General features: G+C 41.4%; 1 protein-coding gene across 1 annotated transcript in view; it reads left to right on the top strand.

The window, feature by feature from the left end:
- The first annotated feature begins 1,186 nt into the window (after positions 1–1,186).
- The window catches only part of APOM (apolipoprotein M), a 29,253-nt gene continuing 10,575 nt past the window's right edge, over positions 1,187–19,864 (top strand). The window contains exons 1-3 of the mRNA XM_058169563.1: positions 1,187–1,320; positions 10,127–10,269; positions 18,477–18,550. Of these exons, the coding sequence (XP_058025546.1) occupies positions 1,210–1,320; positions 10,127–10,269; positions 18,477–18,550 (328 nt within the window). The 5' untranslated portion in view covers positions 1,187–1,209. The remainder of the gene's footprint in view (positions 1,321–10,126; positions 10,270–18,476; positions 18,551–19,864) is intronic.

Here is a 19,864-nt window from a genome sequence, read left to right as displayed (position 1 = left end):
TGGAAGCAAAATTCTGCTCCATCAAACTCGATGATAATTAAAAAGGTGTTAGAATGCGCAGAAGCAGATAAATTAACAATGAATTAAAAGACTGAGAGGAAACGATATATTACAAAACATGGAATAGATAGTATAACTGGTTGAAGAAAGAATCTAAAATTAATGTATAAATATATAAACATAATATAGTATATAAAGATACTATAGAGCAAGGGTAGTCAACCTTTTTATACCTACTGCCTACTTTTGTATCTCTGTTAGTAGTAAAATTTTCTAACCGCCCACCGGTTCCGCAGTAATGAGCTGTGTATCGTCGTCTGCACATGTCTCTCGCGCATCGTGGATTGGGTTTGGGGGAGGGGGCACCGGCTACCAGCTCTGCTTGTCTGTTACAGTTGGGTGGTGTGGGGGGAGATGCGCAAGCTATTCTGGGACAAGGATCTTTTGTTTGCAGTCGCACTACAGCGCCATTTAGTTTCACTTATGTAATGTGAACTAAACTTATGTGAGGGCGATACAAATAGTATATTTTCAGAAATTTAAATTTTCACGGGGAATGGTGAAATGGTGGGCGGTAGGGGTTTTGTCCGATACTGAAGCACTTTCCTTTTTTTTAATTTAATTGACTTTTTTAAAAAATTTCATAGCATTATTTAAAAACATTTTCATTAGGTTTTCATAAAAGGAAAGTGCTTCAGTATCGGACAAAACCCCTACTGCCCACCATGAAAGCTGGAACGCCCATTAGTGGGCGGCAGGGACCAAGTTGACTACCACTGCTATAGAGGAATGAAATAGATAATGTGTAATAGATAGCTATAAAGTGTAATGAATATAGAAATTAGCTAGTAATATATAAAATGTATATGTATATAGTTTGGTTAAAAGATAAAATGGATGTTATCAAAGATACCAGTATCGGAAAGCTGTAAAAATGTAATACTGATTTTAAAGATGTAAATGCTGAATAAAAACTATTTTTAAAAGAACTCGCTAAATGCACCTCCTCGGCTTGTCTGCTTTCCAGTCCCCTGGCCTTGCTTGGTAGGACCTTTCTGGATTTCATTTTCACTCATAGTCTAAAACACACAGCAACGGACTCTAGACCCTGGAGGGCTAAACATTTAACAAGCTGAGGGCAAAGGTGAACTGTACAAGATGTACCTTCAGAGACCGATTCTCAGAGCAAGCCACCAATAGCTCCAAGCAATGGAGGGCCTGTGGACTTACCTGCTCTACCTGTATGGACTCTTTGTGGATGCCGTGTTCCCATGTGAGAATCCTGTGAAGTTGCATGCTAATGAACTGAACCGGGACCAGGTAACCAAAAATTTAAAAATCCAGGCAGGATGCCATGTTAATAATTGCTGTTGTTGAGGAAAACCACCTAAATTCAACAATTTCCAAATTTCAGGTGCATCAGGTAAACGGCAGGCACATAAAGAGATGGAGGAAAAACATAACAACTGTACTGTGTATTATTGTTGTTATTCTTTTATTACACTTCTATCTCATCTTTCTTCCATATCAAGGCATATGTAGCACTTCCTTCCCCAGCTTTTCCCCACAACTGATCTATGGAGTATATTGGGATGAGAAGGAATAGCTGGCCCACATCACCCAGTAAACTTCCAATAGAAGAGAAGAGAAGAGAATTCTTTATTGGCCAAGTGTGATTGGACACACAAGGAATTTGTCTTTGGTGCATACGCTCTCAGTGTACATAAAAAGACAAGATACATTCATCAAGAATCATAAGGTACAACACTTAATGATAGTCATAGGGTACAAATAAGCAATCAGAAAACAATATCAATATAAATCGTAAGCAACATGGTTACAGTCATACAGTCATAAGTGGAAGGAGATGGGTGATGGGAACGATGAGAAGATTAATAGTAGTGCAGACTTAGTGAATAGTTTGACAGTGTTGAGGGAATTATTTGTTTAGCAGAGTGATGGCGTTCGAGAAAAAACTGTTCTTGTGTCTAGTTGTTCTGGTATGCAGTGCTCTATAGTGTCGTTTTGAGGGTAGGAGTTGAAACAATTTATGCCCAGGATGCGAGGGATCTGTAAAGGATTAAGAATAGTCTCAAACCAGAATGTCCTTTACCTAGTCCAGACTTAAACACCATGGTTGGTGAATCTAAGTTTTATAAATCTCAGTGTTCAAACTAAATTAGTCTTCGATGTGTTTCGCTAATAAGTACTGTTTATTTATACAATTGATCTGCTGCCTCAATCCTCAATAAATTCAAAGTTATAGTAAGAATTGAGTTGAAAATAAATAGCTTTCTGGTGACAGGAAAGCCCACTTTTTGAGACCGGTTTCAACCTTGGTTAGAAAAATCCTTTAAAAATGCAACCTAGTATTGGTATGATTTAAATGTCAAGAGTGGCGTTTTGGAAAGAGGCATGGGGAAGAAAAAATACCCCCAACAAAAAGCAGTTTTAACCAAAGCAAGACCAGTCAGGTCCAAGATATTTGCTGCCTGAGGTCAGCATTGCAAATCCCGAGTATTTTTCTACTAACTAAAGCCAACCATAATTTATGGGAAAGTTCTTTTGTCCTCTATCTTGTTGAAAATAATATGGCCTCAGACTTTCAGGAAAAACAAGAGCAAACCAAATGTTTTTGCTTTCAGAGCTGCTATGACAAAAGCAATTAACAAACCAGAGTTTATTCTGAGTTCTCTCTCTGGGACCTGGGATCTCCTGTCCATGATTAGAAAACTTTCTGTTTTATAATTCGCAGATTATAGTTTGGTCCAGAAATACCCTGTTTCCCCGAAAATAAGACATCCCCTGATAATAAGCCCAATCGGGCTTTTTTTTTTTAATAAATAATTTTTATTTCCATTTTCCAACATTATATTTATGTACAAACTATTATCCATCATTAATCATTAATTTTTATTTATTATTGATTCAGGCCTGCCCGATTGCCACTTCCTTTCTTCACAACCTCCCTCTCTACCCTCTACTACTTTCACATCCTTCATCTCCTTCACTTTACTACTTCCTCTCCTCCTTCTCCACTCCTCCCTTCTTCCACCCTATCTAACCTTCTTATTCCCCTCCTCCTTCTCTACTCTTTCCTACCTACTTTCTTCCCTCCTTCTACTCCTCTCTCCTTTTCTTTCTGAAATGGCAGTCGAGCATCCCCAATATCATTTTAAATTTTAATTTCATATCTTCAAAAATTACTGTACATTAATAATCAATCCATGTATCATTTTTCCCCCCTTTCCCCCCCCTCCTCCCCCTTCCCCCCCCCCCAGACTTCCCAGAGCAAATATGTTAAGAAAGAGAAGAGAATTTGCTTTTTTAGTGGATGAGTTTAAGAAACATCAGATATATTTTAGATGGGAAGTTCCAATGGGTTTGTCAGTGAATTTTAGAGGCAGAAAGTATTTTCTTAATTCAGTTATGAAAGCGAGACATTTTTATATTAATGTTTTAAAGAGTGGGAATCCTTTGTTGTTAGATGCTAAGTTAATTGGTTTGGAAATGATGGAAAATAGAATGGGAGAGGGGAGGAATGTTTAAGATGTGAATATGATGATTATGGTTAATTTTTGGAATTGATTTGTTTAGGATATAAATTATAGGATTTTTGTTATTTGCTATTTGTATGGTATCTATGGGATGATATTATTTAATTGTGAAGGATGGAAAGTGAAATTTATGAATTTAGATAATGTGGATGTAATGATTTTAATTGTTTACTGTTATATTGTGGATGTAGTTTAAATGATTATTTGTTTTAATTGACATGTTTATAGATAGTAAAAGTTATGAAGTTAAGCTGGAAATATTATATTTGAGAGATTTTATTCGAAATGATATTTGATTGGGAGTAGTATTGGAAGATTGGATACTAAATGTTATGACAATTGAAGAAATATATAAGTGATAAAAATTTGAATTTGAGAAGCTGGATTGTAATTTAAGAAATGGACTTATGAAATTTGAAGGAATATACAAGTGGGGAAAAAAATTGAATTTTAGAGGCAGAAAGTATTTTCTTAATTCAGTTATGAAAGCGAGACATTTTTATATTAATGTTTTAAAGAGTGGGAATCCTTTGTTGTTAGATGCTAAGTTAATTGGTTTGGAAATGATGGAAAATAGAATGGGAGAGGGGAGGAATGTTTAAGATGTGAATATGATGATTATGGTTAATTTTTGGAATTGATTTGTTTAGGATATAAATTATAGGATTTTTGTTATTTGCTATTTGTATGGTATAAATCTATGGGATGATATTATTTAATTGTGAAGGATGGAAAGTGAAATTTATGAATTTAGATAATGTGGATGTAATGATTTTAATTGTTTACTGTTATATTGTGGATGTAGTTTAAATGATTATTTGTTTTAATTGACATGTTTATAGATAGTAAAAGTTATGAAGTTAAGCTGGAAATATTATATTTGAGAGATTTTATTCGAAATGATATTTGATTGGGAGTAGTATTGGAAGATTGGATATTAAATGTTATGACAATTGAAGAAATATATAAGTGATAAAAATTTGAATTTGAGAAGCTGGATTGTAATTTAAGAAATGGACTTATGAAATTTGAAGGAATATACAAGTGGGGAAAAAAATTGAATTTGAGAAGATGGACTAATTTTTAAAATGGACTGTAAGAAGAACGGACATTAAATGTTATGGCAATTGAAGAAATATATAAGTGATGAAAATTTGAGTTCGAGAAGATGGACTGTAATTTGAGAAATGGATTTATGAAATTTGAAGGAATATACAAGTAGGGAAAAAAATTGAATTTGAGAAGATGGATTAATTTTAAAAATGGACTGTAAGAAGAAGTAATATGTGAAGTTGGTATTGCTTCTTTTCTTTTTTTCTTTTTATTATTCTTTCCTATCTCTTTATTTTTATTGTGAGGGGATCTAAAGTTTTAAATTTTTAAAGGTGGGAGGTTATGTATATTTTGTATACCTTAGCTTGTGATTGCTGGCCATAAAGCCCAATCGGGCTTTTGAGCGCATGGCAATAAGGCCACGTGCTTATTTCAGGGTTCAAAAAAATATAAGACAGGCTCTTATTTTCAGGGAAACACGGTATCTATAGCAGTTTTCTTCAATCTGATCACTCCAGATACATTGGGATTACCTAGAATTCTCAACTAAGCCATCTTATCTAGAAAGCGGAAATTAATATGGAAATACAAATTCCTTGTGAGTCTAATCACACTCTCGGCCAAATAAAGTATTCAATTCAAGTCACAGTTTGGGAAGGTTCTTTAAATAACAGTGAGCGAAGATGGTTTATGATTGTATGTCCACGTTCATAAAAGTCAACTATAGCTGTATTAATCTATGGGGAGAAAGTTCTAATCCATGGAAGTCTGAACAGAACGGAACAGAATGACAGAGTTGGAAGGGACCATGGAGGTCTTCTAGTCCAACCCCCTGTTCAGGCAGGAAACCCTACCCCACTTCAGACATATGGTGTCCAATCTCTTCTTTAAAAGTTCCAGTGTTGGAACATTCACAACTTCTGGAGGCAAGTTGTTCTACTAATTATTGTTCTAATTGTCAGAAAATTTCTCCTTAGTTCTAGGTTGCTTCTCTCCTTGATTAGTTTCCACCCATTGCTTCTTGTCCGGCCTTCAGGTGCTTTGAAGAATAGATTGACCCCTCTTCTTTGTAGCAGCCCTTAGATATTGGTACACTGCTACCATGTCATGCCTAGTTTTTCTTTTCATTAAAGTAGACTTGCCCAATTCCAGGAACTGTTCTTTATATGTTTTAGCCTCCAGTCCCCTAATCATCTTTGTTGCTCTTTGCTCTTTCTAGAGTCTCCGCATCTTTTTTACACCGTGGCAATCAAAACTGGATGGAGTATTCCAAGTGTGGTATTAACACTTCACGTGACTTTGATTCTATCCCTCTGTTTCTGCAGCCTAGAACTGTGTTGGCGTTTTTGGCAGCTGCAGCACACTGCTGGCTCATATTTAAGTGATTGTCCACTAGGACTCCCAAGACTGCAAGGGCTTTCAGTTCCTCTGAAGATTTTTATCAGATAAAAATATTTTTTTTAAAAAAATAAAGATAGAGAACATTTTAAAAACGACAAGCAGTCTATCGAAGAGGTGCATTAGGAGTGACTTGATAGCTGTCTTCCATGACTTGAAGGGCTGTCACAGAGAAAAGAGAATAGACTTATTCTCTAAAGCCCTAGAGAGCGCAACAAGAAGTAATGAGTGGAAGCTTTGTTAAGGAGAGATTCAACCTAGAAGTAAGGAAATTTTCTGACACTGAGAACAATTCATCAATGGAATAGCTTGCCTCCTGTGGTTGTTCTGGGTGCTCCATTGCTGGAGGTTTTCAAGACTAGACTGGACAACCATTTGACCATGATCAGGGATGGGATTCTGCCAGTTCGGACCAGTTTGGGCGAACTGGATGTTAATTTTAATCTGGTTTGCCGAATCGGTGGTTGCAAGGACTGGTTGATCCTGCTCACCCCATCCTGCCCCTCCCAGGAGTCTCCATGTGTCCCATTTTGGATGCCAAGTAAGTGCAGGGCCTGCCTGCACAGATGCTCTGGGAGGGCGAAAAACAGGCCTACCAGAAGTACCGGAAGTCTGGAAACAGCCCATTTCCACCCTCCGGAGGGCCTTTGGAGCCCGGGGGAGGCCATTTTTGCCTTCCCGGAGGCTCGAGGAAAGCCTCCAGAGTCTGGGTAGAGCGAAAATGCCGCCCCCTCCCACCCCCCGCCGTGGTTCAGGAAGCCAACTAGGCAATGCCCCCCTGGCCACGCCCCCCCAGCAACCAGGCAGGGAACCGCTAAATTTTTTAATCCCACCCCTGATCATGATGGTATAAGATCCTCCTAACCTAAGTGGTTAGACTAGAGAATAGAATAGAATAGAATAGAATAGAATAGAATAGAATAGAATAGAATAGAATAGAATAGAATAGAATAGGGCTTTATTGTCACTTGGAATGTATACTGATCGGCATACATTAAAATGAAAATTTCATTGCATACAGCTCTCAAAGGGTCACCATCTCCAATATACACTACGTAACCATGAAAGAATGAATAAATAAATACAAAATTATGCATATACCCAGATATATTATATGACGCAGAGAAACAACGCAGCCTAGATGACCTCCGAGGTCCTTTCCAGCCCTATGATTCTATATTCTAGGCTCTCTAATATAGGCTTGATGTTTATGTATGCGGTGAAGCTACCATATAACGATGACATTACTAGATAGGAATCTCTTTTAGTGAATCCTTCGGTATGTATGGTGCATGTGAGAATATCTATTTAAAAGGATTGTCCAAGGAGCAAATCTGTCATTAGCAAATACAATTAGCACAGGGGCCCCCCAAGGCTGTGTGCTCTCCCCACTTCTCTTCTCTCTGTATACCAATGACTGCATCTCCAATGATCCATTTGTTAAGCTACTGAAGTTCGCAGATGACACAACAGTGATTGGTCTCATTCGAGACAATGACGAATCCGCATATAGACGAGAGGTCGAACGACTAGCCTTGTGGTGCAACCAAAACAATCTGGAACTGAACACACTCAAAACCGTAGAAATGGTGGTAGACTTTAGGAAAAACCCTTCCATACTTCCACCTCTCACAATACTTGACAACACAGTACCAACAGTAGAAACCTTCAAATTTCTGGGTTCTATCATATCGCAAGATCTCAAATGGACAGCTAACATCAAAAACATCATTAAAAAAGGACAACAAAGAATGTTCTTTCTGCGCCAACTCAGTAAGCTCAAACTGCCCAAGGAGCTGCTGATCCAATTCTACAGAGGAATTATTGAGTCTGTCATTTGCACCTCTATAACTGTCTGGTTCGGTTCTGCAACCCAACAAGAAAAACACAGACTTCAGAGGATAATTAGAACTGCAGAAAAAATAATTGCTACCAACTTGCCTTCCATTGAGGACCTGTATACTGCACGAATCAAGAAGAGGGCCGTGAAAATATTTGCAGATCCCTCGCATCCTGGACATAAACTGTTTCAACTCCTACCCTCAAAACGACGCTATAGAGCACTGCACACCAGAACAACTAGACACAAGAACAGTTTTTTCCCGAAGGCCATCACTCTGCTAAACAAATAATTCCCTCAACACTGTCAGACTATTTACTGAATCTGCACTACTATTAATCGTTTCATAGTTCCCATCACCAATCTCTTTCCACTTATGACTGTATGACTATAACTTGTTGCTGGCAATCCTTATGATTTATATTGATATATTGATCATCAATTGTGTTGTAAATGTTGTACCTTGATGAACGTATCTTTTCTTTTATGTACACTGAGAGCATATGCACCAAGACAAATTCCTTGTGTGTCCAATCACACTTGGCCAATAAAAAATTCTATTCTATTCTATTCTACAGAAGGCCAAATAGGTTATTCTTCTTGGGGAAAAATGATGTTGGGTAGGGACTATTTTGCTTATTTCCCTCTGTTGCACTGACATACCGTCTTTCAATTTGCCAAATTACACAGAATTCTACTTTTAGTAACGAGAATGCCATTGAAACACTTAGTTCTTTCCTCACCCACTCTTTTCTATTTTCTCTTCAAAGCTTGAACTGACAATATTTTGAATTTTGGCAGTTGACAATGTGTCAAAAGACACAATCGATGGAGAAAGAATTGTCCTTTTCTAAAATGCAGGTAGTCTTCGACTTACGACCACAAATGAGCCCAAAATGTACGTTGCTAAGCAAGACATTTGTTCAGTGAGTTTTACCCCAATTTACAACCTTTCTTGCCACAGTTGTTAAGTGAATCATGATAATTGTCAAGTTAGCTACACTTCAGTGAATCTGGTTTACCCATTAACGAAGGTCGCAAGAAGGGTAACTCTGAAGGGTCAGTAAATGTTGTAAGTCGAGGACTGCCTGTAAAGTGTTCTGACCTAGGTTCCCTTAAAAAGCAGGAAGCAGAGTCTTAGTCCCAGCAAAACCTTTTTTATTTACACAACTGTGAATTACTTTCATTCACAGTCAGCAAGGCTTGTCCAAACAGTTTTTCAAAGAAATATTTATCAACACATCTTACCTCGCTTTGCAAGTTCCACGTAACTTGTTTCCAAACGCAGAGTAAGGCAAAACTTGGCACAGAATCTTTTAGAGTCATGAACAGGACTTTCCACTCTTTTTTTTTTTAATTCAAAAAGTTTTACAGAAAATTTTCCCCCCATTTCCCTCCACCTCCCCTCCCCCCTCCCTTCACAACCCCCCTCCCCCCCCGACTTCCCAGAACGAGCACAAGGTATAGTTAAAAATAAAACAAACATATGCTAAAAAAATTTCGTCCCAACTTAATTATACCCCTACAATCATCAATTCCTAACTTCCCCCGAAAACAAACAAAAATAATACATCATAATCATTCAAAAACAGTCTGATAACTCTTAGTCTGATATCTACTTTGAATATAGTCAATCCATTTTTTCCATTCCTTTAAGTATCTTTCTTGCGTATTGTCTTTCAAAAAGGCTGATATCTTCGCCATCTCAGCCAAATTGGCAACTTTCAATATCCATTCTTCTATTGTAGGTACTTCTTTTTTCTTCCAGTATTGTCCTATTAGTAATCTTGCTGCTGTTATTAGATTTAAAATCAATTTAGTCTCAATGGGACTTTCCACTCTTGAAACGACCAACCGACCGAATTGTTTCCTGCAAAAGCCCCCTCCCTGTTCGCTCCTCTTTTGTTTCCTATGGGAGAGGCCAATCATCTCCAAGGTCTGGCTTTACTCCCAAGTCAACCCTGCTTTCATAGTTGTTCTTGTCTTCTGGCAGCTCTGCGCTTACGCACACTGGGAACGGGCTCCAGCTATTCCTCTGCCTTGCTGCTGTCTAGCTCCCTCTCTGCCTCTGTCGCAGAGCCCTCGTCCCAGCTTTCCCCAGCCCCCAGGACTGGCCCAAGTTCCTCTCCAACCTTCTCACTGTCCAACTCTGCTGCCACCTCCGCTGGTCGCCGGCTGGCCACAACATAAAGATTATGCCTAAGAATAAAGCATAGGGATTTAGAATCAGCTTGTTTTCTTAATTTAACCTGAAGTAACCAAATTCTCATTTTTGCAGTATCTTGGCAGGTGGCTCTTCATTGCAGCTGCATCAGCATCAGCATCGTCGCTGGAGACATTTGCCTATGTTGACAGCACCCTGTTTAGTATGAATCAGAGTGAGGGCCCAGAGCGGTTGCAACTACGGGCTGCCATCCGACTGTAAGTTCAACTTTCCAAAATTTAACACACATAGACATTTTTAACCAAGGATGTAGTCCTTCAGTCTCCAGGATATCTCTTTGGGATCTATACCATATCCCGGGATAAGGTTCTGATCGAAGAATCTCTAGAATATATACAGATAATCCTCAATTTACAGCAGTTTATTTAGTGACCGTTCGAAATTACAACTACGGGCAACTACGGGCTGCCATCCGACTGTAAGTTCAACTTTCCAAAATTTAACACACATAGACATTTTTAACCAAGGATGTAGTCCTTCAGTCTCCAGGATATCTCTTTGGGATCTATACCATATCCCGGGGTAAGGTTCTGATCGAAGAATCTCTAGAATATATACAGATAATCCTCAATTTACAGCAGTTCATTTAGTGACCGTTCGAAATTACAACGGCACTGAAAAACGTGACTTTCGACCATTTTTCACACTTACGACCATTTCCGCATCCCCATGGTCGTGTGATCAAAATTCAGACACGGCAGCTGACTCACATTTACGATGGTGAGAGTGGTGCCGGGGTCATGTGATCCTCTTGCAGTCTTCTGACAAGCAAAGTCAATGAGGAAAGTAGATTCACTTAACAACCTTAACACCTGCAATCATGACTCATTTAACAACTGTGGCAAGAAAAGTCGTAAAATGGAGCAAAACTCACTGAACAAATGTATCACTTAGCAACAGGAATTTTGGGCTACAATACGAGGAGCACCCGTATTGCATTATTAATGAAGATAAGGGCCTCTTATGTGCACAGTATGTGTAGAGCAGTGTCTCCATGTTGGCTGGGGAATTCTGGGAGTTGAAGTCCACAGGTCTTAAATTTGCCAAAGGCTGAAAAACACTAATGTAGAGACTCAATAATTTTGCTATGCAAATCCATGTCAGCATCTTGGGAGGTTAACTGTTGTTGAGCAAGGGCAGCGGTCGGATTTTATAGTAATGGTAATCCTCTGTCCTTGTGAATGACCTATTCACACTATAAGTAGTCCTCGACTTACAACAGTTTGTTTAGTGACCATTCAAAGTTACCATAGCACTGAAAAAAGGGACGCGGTCATTTTTCACACCTACAACTTACATCATTATGGTCACATGTTCAACATTCGGATGCTTGGCAATTGACTCATATTTATGACCGTTGCAGGGTCCTAGGGTCACGTGGTCCGCTTTTCTGACCTTCTGATAAGCAAAGTCAATGGGGGAAGCCGGATTCGCGAACAGCGGCGATGATTCACGTAACAACTGTGGCAAGGAGGGTTGTAAAGTGGGGCAAAACTCACAACAAATATCCTGCTTAGCAACATAAATTTTGGGCTCAATGGTGGTCGTAGGTTGAGGACTAGCTGTATGAAATTCAATGAAGCCCCAAGACGGAACGAACATAAACACTGCCCTTGGACTTACCCAGAGCAAAAAGAGGTGTAACCATAAGCACAAAATAGCTAGGATTCCTTCCATGCAGCCCGAGTTGTAATAAGAAGAGAAAAATTTAAGTTGCTTTCATTCACAATTTCAAGGGGGAAAGGCCATTTGTCTGTGACAGCTTTATTGCAGAACTGTACAAAACGTGAAGCAACTTTTAAGGCATCTGATCCAACCCATCCCTTGAACATCTTCAGAAGAAGGATGTTGGTCTTTGCCAACAGAAACAGAAATTTGTAGATCAGGGTTGAACTGTGGGGTTCGGTTCTGTCCCCCACACCTCAGTCCGGGAGGCACAAGCGATGACTTAATTAGCTGGCAATTCAGTCCACGGCAGCTATCAGCTCTGGCAGCAAACTAGGGAGCGTCTGCCAAGTTTCTCTGTTATCTTTTCTTGATGCCGGCGAGTCAACCAGGAAACCAGGAACAAACAGTACTTCAGCTCAAATTCTCTCTAAGCAGCTGATTTGTTCACCACAGAGTAGTATAGCAGCCCCTGCTGCTTTTATACCCTGTGGGGTGTGGCTCCGTGACTCAGCACTTCCTAAGCCTGCCCCACCCCTGCTTCTGTTGTTCCCGCCTCTCCTGTCTACGAAACCTAGGGTCCAACCAGGACTGATTGTCCTCAGCTGGGTCTGGGAGCATTGCCTGGACGGGGGGAGATACAGGAGACAGAGGCCTTGTTATTTCTTCCACCTGGCCTGCCTCTGGCTCCTGGAGCTGAGCCAGAGAGGCCGGCCCTGCAGAAGGGAACCCTGACGGCCCTTCCCCCTCACTCTCTGAGTCACTCTCTAGCAGGGGGCCAGGCCCGGGGGGGGAGAGGGGAGCTGGAGCCACAACAGGTTCTTAGTGCTCTCTGAGCTTGGTGGTTTTCTGGCAGACATTTCATTACCCAACTAGGTAACATCATCAGTGCTAGGCCTGGTCTTTGCTTTGAGACCTCCAATGAAGGGAAGAGATCTCCCCTCTCTCTAGTAATTAGTCGCGCTGTGGAAGAGATCCTATATTAGGATCAGTGGTGGATTGCCCCTGGTTCAGACCGGTTCTATAATACCGGTAGTAAAACCGGCAGGAGACTCCGCCCACTGACCCGAACATCATCAAAAGTGATCTGCGCATGCGCGCGTGGGTACAATGCGAACCGGTAGTAAAGGTAAGTAGAACCCACCCCTGATTATGATGGTTTTTCTAGCATTTAGCTGGCATTTGTCCTGGCATGAATAGAAACCATTGAAGGTAATTAAAAAAGAAACAAGAAAAAAAAAGAAAGAAAGAAAAATGTCACCTGAACCTGGGTCTGAGCACATGGAAAAACTCAAATCCCATCAGCACAAGGACTTTGGGTGGGTGGGTGGCTGGCTTATAAAAGGTCCTAAACCGGGGGGGGGGGGAAATGGGGGGGGGAAGGGGAAGATTATAAGTTGATTGATTGCCATTGTACAGAAATAAGGGTAAAATTAAACAAGTTGGAATGGTGTAAAGTCGGGGCTGCTCGGTAACCACTCCCGAAGGGAAAGGGTAAGGAAAGAGGAGTAAAGAAGGAAGAAAGTAGGTAGGTAGGAAAGAAGGGAGGGAGAAGAAAGGATAGGAGGAGAAGAAGGAGGAGAAGATAGAGGGTTAGAAAGGATGGTAGTGAGAAGTGGGAAAGAGGAGGGGAAGTAGGAAAGCGAGGAGAAGGATGGTGGGGAAAGTTGAAGAAGGATGAGAAGGGTAGAAAGGATTAAGGGAGGGAGTGGCGGTCGAGTAGCCCGGATTGAGCATAATTTGAGTATAGGATCGATTGTTGTATAAGTGATTGTATTGTACACTGGTCAAATTGTGGGAATTATTATGGAAAAAAAATAAAAAAAATTTGCCCTAAAAAAAAAAAGGTCCTAAACCAGTCTACTCCAGGGTCCTGAAGGCCAGACTAAGAAAAATGGATGGAAACTGAACAAGGAGAGATTCAACCTGGAAATAAAGATAAATTTTCTGACAGTGAAAACAATCAACCAGTGGAACAGCTTTGCCTTCGATAGTTGTGGGAGCTTCATCGCTGGAAGCTTTCAAGAAGAGACCGGACTGCCTTCTGTCAGAAATGGTGTCGGGTCTCCTGCTTGGGCGGGGGGGTTGGGCTAGATGATCTACAAGGTCCCTTCCAACTCTGTTATTCTGTATCCAAAACTGGCAGCTTCCATCCATTTAGCTAGCAGCCTAGTTAGGACCCAGGTCTGGATAAGTGTGTATGTGCATGTGAGAAAGAGCAAATGTACCTTGTCTAACCTGTACATTTTGCTGCTACTTTCAATTCACATCTCCTCCACGTATTAGAAAAACCTGATGTGTCTCGGTATTCAGTTGAAAGTGATTTGTGTGTGTGTGTGTATGAGAGAGAGAGAGAGAGAGAGAGAGAGAGACTGATAATTTCTGAGCTGTTGACCAGGAGCTGTGTGTCTTGTCTATTCTAGACACACCTATTTGAGGTAGAAACTTAGATGATCTGCATGCCTCAATAGGGTGTGCATGAGTGGGTGACCATAAAATAACCTGGGAGTGCCTGTAACAATGTTTTTAAAAGCATTTGCGAAATATAACTGCCTCATGGATAAAGACATATAAAAGTGGTTCTATTTTTCATACTGCTGTTCTTTTCCTCAAAATTACAAGCGTTCGGTGACTTATTTTATCGTAAGTCTTTTGGGAAATTACAGTTTGTCAAACTCACTGCTGCCATTGTTCTGCCCTAGGCTTCCCCAAGCAGCACGAAGCCGAGTCCTCGTCCCGATGAACCCCTTTTATTTAATTTACAGCAAATTCCTCTCCAGCAAAGTCTTTCCTCTCCCACTGTCTTTCAAGATAGTTCGCAATTACCGACCTTCATCAGGCTTGGAGAGTAGCCAGGATGATATCTTTCAGACACTGCAATACTTCGCAAGAATGCAGGAATGAAATAATTGTCTCCTGCAAACACCCTCCCCTTTCACTCTTCTTTTATTCCCTATGGGAGGGGCCCTTCACTGTCCACCTGTGGCCTTACTCCCAAGTCAACCCTTTGTCTGGCAACTCTGCGCATGCGCACACTGGGAACAGGCTCCAGCTGTTCGTCTGCCTCACTGATGTCTGACTCCGAAGGCAGCTGATACCTGTCATATGGCCCTGGCTCCATCTCTGCCCTCAGAGCCCTCGTCAGAGCTTTCCCCAGACTCCAGGACTGGCCCGTGTTCCTTCCCAACCTCCTCACTGTCCGAATTTATTTATTTATTTATTTATTTAAATTTTTATACCGCCCTTCTCCCGAAGGACTCAGGGCGGTGTACAGCCAAAAATAAAAACAGCAAGTATGCAAAGTTAAAATATCAATTTAAAATACCTATTCAATAGTGGCCGAATTAAAACCGTCAGATTGACCTAACCTAAAATACCCCATATAAAATTACAAAGGATTAAAACTTTAAAATTTGGAATTTAAAAAATCAGTCAGTCCAGTCCCGCTTGAATAAATAAGTGAGTTTTTAATTCCCGGCGAAAGGTCCAAAGGTCAGATATTTGGCGCAAACCGGGGGGAAGGTCGTTCCAGAACGTAGGTGCTCCAACAGAGAAGGCCCTTCCCCTGGGGGCCGCCAGCTGGCATTGCTTGGCGGACGGCATCCTGAGGAGACCCTCTCTGTGAGAGCGTACGGGTCGATGGGAGGCATAAGGTAACAGCAGGCGGTCCCGTAAGTACCCGGTACTCTGCTGGCCGCTGGCGGGTCACAACAGCCATCGTAATTAGTTTTTATGTGTTGAACCCTGACAAAGAAAAATACACTCCACAGATAGTGCTCAACTTACGACCACAATTTCTGTTGCTAAGCAAAACGGTTGTTGAGTGAGTTTTGCCCCATTTTATTTATTTATTTATTTATTTATTTGATTTGATTTTTATACCGCCCTTCTCCCGAAGGACTCAGGGCAGTGTACAGGCATAATAAAACCGACAATACAATATACAAGTTTAAAATACGATTTAAAAAACTTATTTAAATTAGCCCAGTGATTAAAATTTACCATGCTAAGACCCCGTTTAAAATTAATAAATTTAACATTAAAATCCCAATTTAAGCCAGCCCTGCGCGGATAAAAAGATGGGTCTTGAGTTCGCGACGACATTTCCTGCCACCATTGTTAAGTGACTCACTCCAGTTGTTAAGTTAGTCACATGTTTGTTAAGCGAAACTGGTTTTCCCCATTGACTTTGCTGGTCAGAAGGTCGCAAAAGGGAATCACATGACCCCGGGACATTGCAACTGTCATAAATGTGAGTCAGTTGCCCAGTGTCTGAATTTTGATCATGTGATGCTGCAACGGTTGTTAAGTGTGAAAAACAGTCATAAGTCACTTTTTTCAGTGCCATTGTAACTTCAACCAATCCCTAAATGAACAGTTGTAAGTCACCCATACCTGCATTTCTATAAGCAGGGAGGGAATTCCATGCCAGGATTGTGAAATTGAAATGGGAAATTTTGAAATGAATTAAAGAAGGTTCTCCAATGAGATTAAATTGTGAAATTGACTACAGGATCAAGAAAGTACAGGTAGTCCTCGACTTACAACGGTTTAGTGGCCATCTGAAGTGGTCGTAAGTCGAGGACTATCTGTATCAAGAGAAGGAGGTGCTTGTTCTCTGCTTTTGTTAAGAGACTGGTACTCAAAAAGAGATTGAATTCTTTAAAAAGCCCACTTCCGATACCTAAAAATAGAGGAGCAAAAGTTCAGATCTGCGATCAAATAGTAGAATACAATATAGAAAAGCAACAAAATAGAACAGTAGCTGGATTGCACCAGAAACAGGCACTTCCCTGTCTCCTGTTATTGCCTTCCCAATTATATAATATGCATTCTGCAAATATTATACACTCTGTATGTGTGTGTGTGTGTGTGTGTGTGTGTGTGTGTACTGTGTGTGTTATACACAGCCCAGAAATAATTAGTCTCACACACACACAAACACAAATCACTTTCCATTGAACACCGAGATACATCATGTTCTTCAAATACATAAAGAAGATGTGAGAAGATATATATACACACATATACCAGTATAAATATATATTGAATATCCTGTATGTTTACTCAGCACCTATTGTATTTTTATAGAAAGTGCCATATACAAGTAGTCCTCAACTTATGACCACAGTTGAGTCCAAAATTTATGTTGCTACATGTTGTGGCTGCAGCCCACCCACCCCCGGGCCTGGCCCCCTGCCAGAAAGTGACTCAGAGAGTGAGGGGGAAGGGCCATCAGGGCTCCCTTCTGCAAGGCCGGCCTCTCTGGCTCAGCTCCAGGAGCCAGAGGCAGGCCAGGTGGAAGAAATAACAAGGCCTCTGTCTCCTGTATCTCCCCTGCCCAGGCAATGTTCCCAGACCCAGCTGAGGACAATCAGTCCTAGGTTTCGTAGACAGGAGAGGCGGGAACAACAGAAGCAGGGGTGGGGCAGGCCTAGGAAGTGCTGAGTCACGGAGCCACACCCCACAGGGTATAAAAGCAGCAGGGGCTGCTATACTACTCTGTGGTGAACAAATCAGCTGCTTAGAGAGAACTTGAGCTGAAGTACTGTTTGTTCCTGGTTTCCTGGTTGACTCGCCGGCATCAAGAAAAGATAACAGAGACGCTCTCTAGTTTGCTGCCAGAGCTGATAGCTGCCATGGACTGAATTGCCGGCTAATTAAGTCATCACTCGTGCCTCCCGGACTGAGGTGGGGGGACAGAACACTACAAGAGACATTTGTTCAGTGAGTTTTGCCCCATTTTACTATCTTTCTTGCCACCATTGTTAAGTGAATCACTGCAGTTGTTAAGCTTGTAGCATGGTTGGTAAGTGAATCTGGCTTCCCTATTGACTTTGCTTGTCGGTAGGTTGCAAAAGGGGATCTCATGACCCCAGGACACTGCAACTGTCATTAAATACAAGTCAGTTGCCAAGCGTCTCAGTGTTGATCATATGACCATGGGGATGCTGCAGTGGTCATAAATGTGAAAAATGGTTGTAGGACAGTGATGTTGTTGTAACTGTCAGCTTTGGAGGCCATATTAGGCCGGAAGCTTCCGTGCTGCCACTTTCTCATGTGTGGGAAAGTAGGAGGGAGGGATTTAGTAGAGGGGTTGTCTTTAGACATAATAACATTCTTCCTGTCAGTCAAGGTCAGGCCGATCCCACATCTGGAGAAGGAGTGGTCGGAGTGCTGTCTCAAGATGGGACGGTTGGCGATCAGAGCACTGCGGAATCAGGGAATGGTTTTGGGGTTTTTTGATTTACTGAGGGAAAACCCAGATCTCTCAGATTCGGATTTTCCCAGATGTGCCAGTTTACCTATCCTAGTAAATAGAGACTTTGAAAGATGCTTGCTTCGGGGTTTTTACTTGGAGTTGGGGTTTTTTTCTGGAACGCTGCCAGTAACCTTGAACAGTCACTAAATGAACTGTTGTAAGTCGAGGACTACCTGTTTATCAAAATCTCCTTCCTGTCATCGTTAAAAGTCAAGGTTAGAATTTCACCTGGTGTTTTCTATCACCATCACACACATCTGCTTTGCCACAACCTCAGAGATGCACCCCCCCTCTTACAACTGACTATTTTTAAAAGCCAGGGATTGTTTTAAAAAACAAGTGCATTTTATGTGTCAGGTTCTTCCCTCAGCTTTACTCAAGTCACAGTGATCCTTTCCAACCACATTTGAAACTTGTCTGTCCTTCCGCCCATTTACAGCTCACCTGTATTTTTCCCCCTGCCTCTTTTCTTCCTAGGAAAACAGGCCAATGCGTTCCCAGATCGTGGAATTATTTGCTTAGGGAAGAAAGTGCTGATCTGGCTACGGAAGGTAAGGCTCCAAGTTTTTTTTCCTACCAGCTTTGCTGATAATTTTGTTGCTGTTGTTTTGTCTTTTAATAACCCCGTAATCCCTTGCATCGTGATGGAGTCAGGGCAACTGAATGGAGCTGAGTGTTTACTGGCCGGATGCCCTTCCTCTCACCAATGCAGAGTTCACAGCTGATATTTACTCATTGTGCCCAGAGAGAGAAATACCAGCTGCTACCTAGAATCGAACTCACAGCCTCCTGATTGTGAGGCGAGCCAGCTTTGCCGATAATGTTACCTTCAAAGCTGATCTTAAAAGCAATATATGTTATATAGCCAGATTAAGAATCTGAAGCATGGATGCAGGGAATAACTGCCCCGCGAGGTAAATAGGAATGCATGGCTTTGGCAAAGGTATCAATAAATTTCCTACTGAAATCAATAAGATAAGTTTATCTGCACTAATATTTCCCACTGGCATCTGTGGGCACTGGAGGGCTCCCCTACAATTGCATTTAATGTAGTACAGGGCAGTCCTTGACTTATGAAGGTAATTGAGTGATCATGACGGTTGTGAAGTAGTTCCTAAGGTGACCAAGTCTTTTTTACCAATTGTGTGTGTGTGTGTGTCGATTGTTAAGCAAATGCCATGGTCATTAAGTAAACCTGAAGGGACACAGCAATAAAAATTAGTTTAACCTTTGATATTTTGCTTCTGTAAGAAATGTTTCTGCTATTAATCTAACATTTGCTATCTTGTTTTGGTGCATGTCTCTGGTGCATGTCTCAAGCAAGCAGCTGTGCATGTCGTTGCCTGTCAGGGTTCAAATATGGCGGTGCTCTGGCTACACTTTAGACTTGTTGCTAAGCACCCAGCCTCTCTCTTCCTTGCTGCCTTGGGGCCAGTAACAGATGGTAGAACAAAGAGCTATCCAGGGATGAGTTACGATTGATGAGGAGAGCATGGACACGCAGGGGTATAAGGAATGCTTTATAGATAAGAAAGGCATGGGCCGGGGGCCAGAGTTGGGTAACAAACTGTTGTCTCTGATCAGTTATATGAATGTATCAGAAGTTCACCATACTGACTTCTGGCTGATGTCATGGCGGTATTGGATGTGACAAGCGCACTCCCACACTGAGTTCTCCCTGTTGGAGGGCTCCGAAAGGAGCTAAAGTCATTCTGTAGGGGTGGTGAAGAAAAGAGGGGCGCCCTGTAATTCGGGGCGAGCAGCAACTCTCCTGCTGGTCTCAGGGTTTCTTCCCTTTCCTTCCACGAGAAGAAGCAGCCATCATGGGTGCCACAAAGCTGGGACAGCCGAGGCAACAAAGAAAC

Source organism: Ahaetulla prasina, chromosome 2, assembly GCF_028640845.1.
Source record: "Ahaetulla prasina isolate Xishuangbanna chromosome 2, ASM2864084v1, whole genome shotgun sequence".
Classification (NCBI taxonomy): Eukaryota; Metazoa; Chordata; class Lepidosauria; order Squamata; family Colubridae; genus Ahaetulla; species Ahaetulla prasina.
This window is presented reverse-complemented; position numbering and strand designations above follow the sequence as displayed.